Source organism: Malus sylvestris, chromosome 6, assembly GCF_916048215.2.
Source record: "Malus sylvestris chromosome 6, drMalSylv7.2, whole genome shotgun sequence".
Taxonomy (NCBI): domain Eukaryota; kingdom Viridiplantae; phylum Streptophyta; class Magnoliopsida; order Rosales; family Rosaceae; genus Malus; species Malus sylvestris.
Genome location: NC_062265.1, coordinates 5,689,889 through 5,697,161, shown reverse-complemented (window position 1 = coordinate 5,697,161; position 7,273 = coordinate 5,689,889). Strand labels below are relative to the sequence as shown.

General features: G+C 37.5%; 1 protein-coding gene across 1 annotated transcript; it reads right to left on the bottom strand.

Annotated features, from left to right (window-relative positions):
- Positions 1 to 266: 266 nt before the first annotated feature.
- LOC126627204 (uncharacterized) lies at positions 267 to 6,962 on the bottom strand. Its single transcript, XM_050296654.1, has 5 exons — positions 6,518 to 6,962; positions 4,488 to 4,549; positions 1,880 to 1,970; positions 1,274 to 1,376; positions 267 to 1,196 (listed from the first exon to the last, which is right to left on the bottom strand). Exons 1-5 carry the CDS (start codon positions 6,712 to 6,714, stop codon positions 486 to 488), a joined length of 1,164 nt encoding a protein of 387 aa, XP_050152611.1. The 5' UTR covers positions 6,715 to 6,962; the 3' UTR covers positions 267 to 485.
- Positions 6,963 to 7,273: the final 311 nt, after the last annotated feature.

Sequence of the window (7,273 nt, the reverse complement as noted above, 5' to 3'; positions counted from 1 at the left end):
CTTCATAAAAGTCGAAACCAAAAAAGGCCACTTGTGTATCCACTATATATTTTTCCTTTCTATTTGAATTAGGTTTTCTGGATTCTGAAAAAATTTAGCGCACACAACCAACCTTGATTGAGCGCTGTGTGTCTAACCCTATTTCCATCCTCACTGCTTTGCTAATTTTTGTGTCACCATTGAAACAGAGATGCTTTTCGTTCGACGAACCTCCTGATTTTAATAATACTAATAATAACAGCTTTGCAGTAAAGATTCAGCAGACAGAAAACGCTAATTAGAAGCAACTGTCATAAAAACATCTTTAGAAATTTGTCAAAATAAAATATAAAATCGAAAAAATAAAACATTGTTGATATATGAACCAGAAGAGCAACTCAAGGATGAAATTACACTAAGCTACGACACCTCTCTCAAACCTATGACACTCTAAAATTAACTAAAACTACAAATTCGACTGCATTCTTACCTCTAAATCTCTTTCATCACAAACCTTCTATCTGCTCAAGGGTAGAGAAGTGAGCATCCACACTTTTCAGAGTTTCTTGATCAATTTCGGTAGTGCTAATCACTTTAGGAAACAAACAATTCCACTCCTTTCGGGGGTCCGGATCATTCTTTGCAGTCTGTTTCTTCGTTATGTCAGCGTCCTCAGATTCTGATCTACTAGTCAATTTGTGTTCACTGAAGAGCTGAGATTTCAACTCCAAGCACGCCTTCAGATCCTCCTCGTTTCGGGCTTTGTTCAGCTTATCAATGAGATCACCTAAAGCAGAAGCCCTTTCAGCCCACCATGTTTCTTCTTTTTGGGGCCCTTTATCCAATCCATTTGGTCCACTTGATTTCTTGCCCCCGTCATCAAACTCGCGTTTCTGAAGCTTCTTTAGTCCCTCATCAACAACTTGCTGTATCCTCTTTCGGAAGTTATTGGTTCTCATTGGATTTGATCTCAACTTCAACTTCAGTCCTGACACCATAGCTTCAGTTTCATCTTCCATAGTACTAGTAGTATCATAGTTTGATATGGATGATCCATCCCCAATTGACTCCTCCGTAATAGATTTCACAGAAAACACTTCCTCTAATAGGGTGACGTTCTGCATGTATCGATCGAAAGCTTCATTTTCCACTTCAATGTTTCTTTCCTTGTATTCCTTTAACTTGGAAAATCTCCATTCATTAATAGCCACAGCATCCTGAAATTAATATTTTATAGTTAGAACAGGTCATTCTCACTGTACAAGAACAAATAGATAGTACCAAGGACATGCACCTTTCTGGTCAAAGGCTTCTTAGAACGAAGCGGAATATGCAGATTATTGAATTGAGCAAAATTGTTCGAAAGTTGCCGGAATGATGCAACTCTATGGGAATTCCTGAAATACAGCCAACAATTTAAGAAAATCTACACCCAGAACGAAAACAGTTCTCGCTTTGAAGACCTTTCCTGAATGAAGTTCCCATGGCAGCCAAGGCAAACAAGAAAAAATATAAACAATTGAAACATGGGAAGCTTAGAAAGCCAACTGTTAAGGTTAGGGAATAAAACCATCAAAGTTATGACTATAGAACAAGCTAGAAACCAGTGCAAATCTTGAGCCAATTACCTTCCATAGGAAGATTCGACTCGATTAAAATCAGCAATTTTGACAAATCCATTCTCAAGTTAGGTCATAGTGAATTAGACAATAAACTTGGCTTTGCTGTCAACAATTTAAACTTCGAAAAATATGACAAATTACTATATAAATGGTAGAAGAGCAATGGAGTTTTGTAGGAAAACAATTTAACGACAGGAATCTTAGAGACAGTGCAAGTGTAGACAAGAATTATAAGATATAAACAGATGTTAAATGAGCTGCTGATGTTTTGAACTCACCCTGATGGTGATGCCTCGGTTGACTGATGGTCAAATAGAGGAGAGTTTGAGGTTTGTGCCTTGTCTGGAAAAGTTGCATTTGTTTTCAAAACTGCAGAGACAATACATATATATTAAGGAGAAGCCAGAAACAAACATGCAAGGATGAAAAATCGAAACAGAAATTTTTTTAAAAGACCAAAAAATTCTCCTTAAATAAGAGCTTTGGAACCACTAGGCCTATCCATAGAAATCAAAACCATAAAATGATGCTCAATGCAGATCTCTTGAAATATTTGAGAATGAAAAAAAACTAGGTTTGAATGCTTGGTTAATAGTTATATCTTAAAAACAAGGCTTTTTAGCCAAAATGGTCCCTGAGATTTGCCTAACACATCACTTTGGTCCCTGAGATTGAAAATCAATAGAAATGGTCCTTGAGATTGTCCACCATCCATTATTTTGCTCATTCCGTTAAAAACTCCGTTAAGTGTCCCGGAGCTCTTAGCCGGAAGTTTGGGCAATTTTCAAAGCTTCGTAACTCAATCGTTTCTTAACCAAATTCAACTCATAATATATCAAAATGAAGATAGGAAAGTGGAGAACAAGGTTATACCTATTTGGAAGCCCAATGGTTGCCGGAGAGCCTGAAAGGTGACTGGTCCGCTGGAAAACTCGCCGGAAACTGGGTTAACTTAAACGTTCATAACTTCTTCAATACTCAACAAAATCGAGTGATTCAAAAACGAAAATCATACTTCTCGATAAGACGAAGAGAATGGTACCTTTCTCAATGGCTAATTCGTCATGGTTTGGCCGGAAAACGGCTCGAAAGTGGCTAACTGGAGACCAATACAGCCACTTTCGAGCCATTTTCCGGCCAAACCACGACAAGTTAGCCATCGAGAAAGGTACCATTCTCTTCGTCTCATCTAGAAGTATGATTTTTGTTTTTGAATCAATCGATTTTGTTGAGTATTGAAGAAATTATGAACGTTTGAAGTTTACTCAATTTCCGGTGAGTTTTCCAGTTTTCCCACGGACCAGTCACCTTTCAGGCAATTTTCCAGCCATCTCCGGCAACCATTGGGCTTCCAAATAGGTATAATCTTGTTCTACACTTTCCTATCTTCATTTTGATATATTATGGGTCGAATTTGGTTAAGAAACGATTGAGTTACGAAGCTCTGAAAATTGCCCAAACTTCCGACCAAAAGCTTCGGGACACTTAACGGAGTTTTTTACGGAATGACCAAAATAATGGATGGTGGACAATGTCAAGGACCATTTATATGTGTTATGCAAATCTCAGGGATCATTTTGGCCAAAAAGCCTAAAAACAGTAATAAAAGAAGGACAAAATTGATGACCGAACTTTTTATCAGAAACAAAAAAGAACAATGATCGACATGCAGTCCATCAGGTTCAAACACCTAAAATACAATTGAAAAGCAAACTCAACTGTAAACCAACGAAAACAGTCCCACTTAATCTAAAATGGCAGACCAATCCAAATGGATAGGTGAGAATTCCCAAACCCAAACATGAACCGACCTATCATAAGTAACACATAACCCAAGAAATCATTCAAAGACATGCCACATCCTACCCTTATCAAGACACCATTGTTGTCTCCTGTGTCGTGTAAGTGAGCACTTGGTTCTGACACGCACAAGTTAATAGGCATGTCGCCTAGGTAAGCAACTATGATCAAAATTTTACATAACCATCTTATCCACTGATGGCACGGAATGCCACTTCATGCCTCTAAGCATAAATAGTTACCCACTAGCATGCGAAACCTATACCAAAATCACATTTAACTAGATGCCCTGCCATCTTTAATTTGTGCAACATATCAAATATGGATATTCATCCAACACACCCGAATATCTTAGGGCTAGGAATGTAGTGTTTCTGAGACTATTCATGAAGCTTCCAGCAGCTCAAAGACACTAAGCTGCCATCATTATTCCTTTGACTCCACTTTGAGATTCCAACATTGCCGCATATAGCTTACTCAGTCCTCTGCATAAGTGATGTCATGGGTGGTGGAACATGCACGCATCCGTACAAGAACCATAAAGGTATCCGGCCCTTCTCCATTTAGGAAAAAGGGATGTTTAGTGGAATTGGCACTTTAGGAAAAAAAAAAAATATATATATATCTACAGAGGAAACTATCAATTTTCCCTCATTGCCGCTCATCAAAGTAGTTGCTCAAAGCCATCAGCGATCACCATGCATAAAGCCGAAAGCCATGACTACATAAGATACCTAGAATTTCTCAGACCCCTCAATAAACTGCAGTTGTTATCATCACTCTTTTCCACATGAAATTTATACTCTTTTAAGTGGTGTTGGAAACCATACAAACAAAAGCAAGCAATACAAGATTTTGTCCCGAAGCTTGAAATGACAATTGTAGAAGATAAATCTTGGAAATGCCAATTGTAAAAAAGCATCACCACAATGAATTTTCCATTAGTTGACATCTAAACTTCACAAAATGCAAAAGCACAACCAACCCTCCACAAAAGAAAAGAAAACTGAATATAATTATATGGTCTTCAAAATAGCCACATACTTCAAGGATGTTTTGATAAAGTATAGACTTGAACAGACATACCATGAATATGACATGGATTTTGAGCTTTTGAGCAGCAACTCTTGCATGACTCGTATGGACACCTGCACATTCGAAGCAGCTCAATAACATGAAACAGAAAGAAGGAATATTATTCTAAATGTAGTAATACAAACATAACATATTTTCTACATAATAGAGACTATATTGCATTTGGTAAAAACATACTAATAACATAGCACATCTTGTATGAAGAAAAAGAAAATTCCTCCACCTTTGTCTAGAATATCAAGAAAGTCAGCGCATTAAGGCTTATCTCTTATTGGGCTGGAAGGGGAAGGATCAATAATTGAAATTAACATGGAAAACTATATTTGGATGTGCCTTAGTGAGATCTGTGAACAAAACCGTCAAACAGTAATTTCACTCTTTCTTTGTTTAGATGGTAACAAAAATGGATTATCCTAAGCTCCTAAACTGCATGTTTAGGGTCAAATGGTACTTGAATGGGGTTAAGGAGTGGCTGAAAATCAGAAATTTGAAACTGAAAATGAAGAAGAATGTCAACTTTAAAGTCTCATTAACGCCATTCTAGGAGTCTCACCACAAACTTCAAAACTTCGAAGAATGTTAATTAATGAGTAGTTGAGTATATCACATAAAGGCTTGCACATCAATGTAAAATCCTAATACACTATGGAGAAGCTAGACCAATAATTTACCAAGGAAAGAATACTTACTAATGTTACCTAGGTAGTGGGTCTTGTCGATACATGGAACGAGATTACTTAAGGGGTATACTAGCTTCTTTGGTACAGAGTCAGTTAGGGGTATATGGTATACCTGGTTGGTATATTACATCAACTTTATGTCTTATATTTATAGAGTCCGTTATTGGGTTAAATTGTTAGTTGTTAGGAGGGAGGGGGATTGCAGGGGGTCGAACCCACACTAGAGTGCATAGGCATGATTGCTTTCCACCACTGCGGCATCTGCAAGGTTATCTGGCTTTTAATTGGTGATTTAAATATGTTCTATAATTGTAGAATGCTAATTGGGATGGAATGTCGGTTAGTGGGAATCAATTAATGATAGTATAAGAACATGTGGCAGCCTATTCGTATTTTCTGGCAGCCAGAATCACATCCAACTTTTAACTCAATTCCTACTTTGTCGTGGCAGCTGTTTAAACACTTCACCTTCATCTTTTCCTCTTCTCTGCAGCAGTCATCACCCGCCATGGAGAGCAACTTTCTCCTTCCATCTTTCCTCCCTCTCTTTCTCGAGTTCTCCTAATTTCTTTTTACTTTTCTTCAAAACTCTTAGTTTTAGTCTATATCACATAGGAGATGGAACTAAGTTCGAAATACATCTAGAAAAGATCGGGGTAGCCATTTCTCCAATCTGTATAGGGAATGCATTATGGTAAAAAAAATTTAAAAAAAACCTAATCTTGTCCAAAAATAACTACTGTACTTGCTGAATACATTCAAATATTAACAAGAAGTTCCTAATCATTGGTCACGGCATAACTTAATTCATACAAAAGCATACAGCACCGGCTATATCAAATTCCTATATTATAGTTTTGCGCCAAATTCTAAAATTGATTCAGAGGCATTCTGTCTTGAATTTTATACCATCTGAACAGCGAGAGGAGTCATTTTGACACCGAACGGCTTCACCAATGTAAAGCCCCCACTCACTGGAATCACATCATAATTTTACCAGAAAATACCATCAAATCGAGGCAGAGAAACAGAATTGCAACAAGTCCACCAAGATCTCGTCATCCAGCTTCTACTATCTACCATTAGGCATAGTTAAATCCATGCATTTCACAGCAAATTACTTGTTTTTAAGACCATAAACAACATCACTGTTTAGCCCAATGAAATCAATTCCCTCAAATTAATTACCAAAACCGCAAAAAACAAACAAGGCAATTTTTGATTAAAAAACAAAAATGACATAATCCTCTTAGGTCTCCCAAACCTAATTGTCAGAACGCAAATTAATACAACCGGAAAGGAAAATTAAACAAGGAATTCAATTTCCCTCAAATGAATTACCTGGAGCGCGCGACATTGCCGCACTGCTTACACTTAGGCTTGTTAAGGCCGCGAAGGGTCTTGGGCGGCGTGCCAGTACGGTGCACCGGGTGTAAGGGTGCGACTGTAGGCGCGTCGGCTGCGGCGGTGGTGGTTGGGCGAGTGGCGCCGGAGCTGGAGTTGCTTAGGGCAGGCGAGGGCGAAGGAGCAGCTGCCATAAGAGCGCGAAATCGGGTTTTGTATTTTAATTGGTTTTATAAATTTTTTGAACCGAATTGTGCTTTTATGAATTAAAAGAGAAAGAGCGAGAGAGATTTCGAAGAGTGATTTGTTGGCATTTTATTTTCTTTTGGGGATTTTTGTTTTAAAAAAAAAGATTTAAGTTAAAAAAACAAAAAAAAAAACAAAAAGAAGAATAGGGTTTTGCTTTTGGTTTCCGCTCTGAGAGAGAAGCGGCGGAATTGTGTTGCTGTTTGGTAAGGGGTATCGGCGACGCGGTACTAAAATGGAGTCTTAATGGGCCGGATGTCTTAATGGGCCAGTTGATCCAATTTCTTTTTCTTTTTTTTCTATATTTTGGTCGGGCTATTCTTTTTTTTTTTTTTTTAAGTACTTAGGTTTCTAACAAAAACTTAAACGTGTTTCTTATGAAAATACTTTTAACATGAGCGTTTAAGTATCGTTGCACCAAAAAAAAAAGTATATGTTATTAGAAGTGTTTCCAACATAAGTAATCTCAAGCAAATCCAAATCGAACTTGGATATTTATATCTTGAA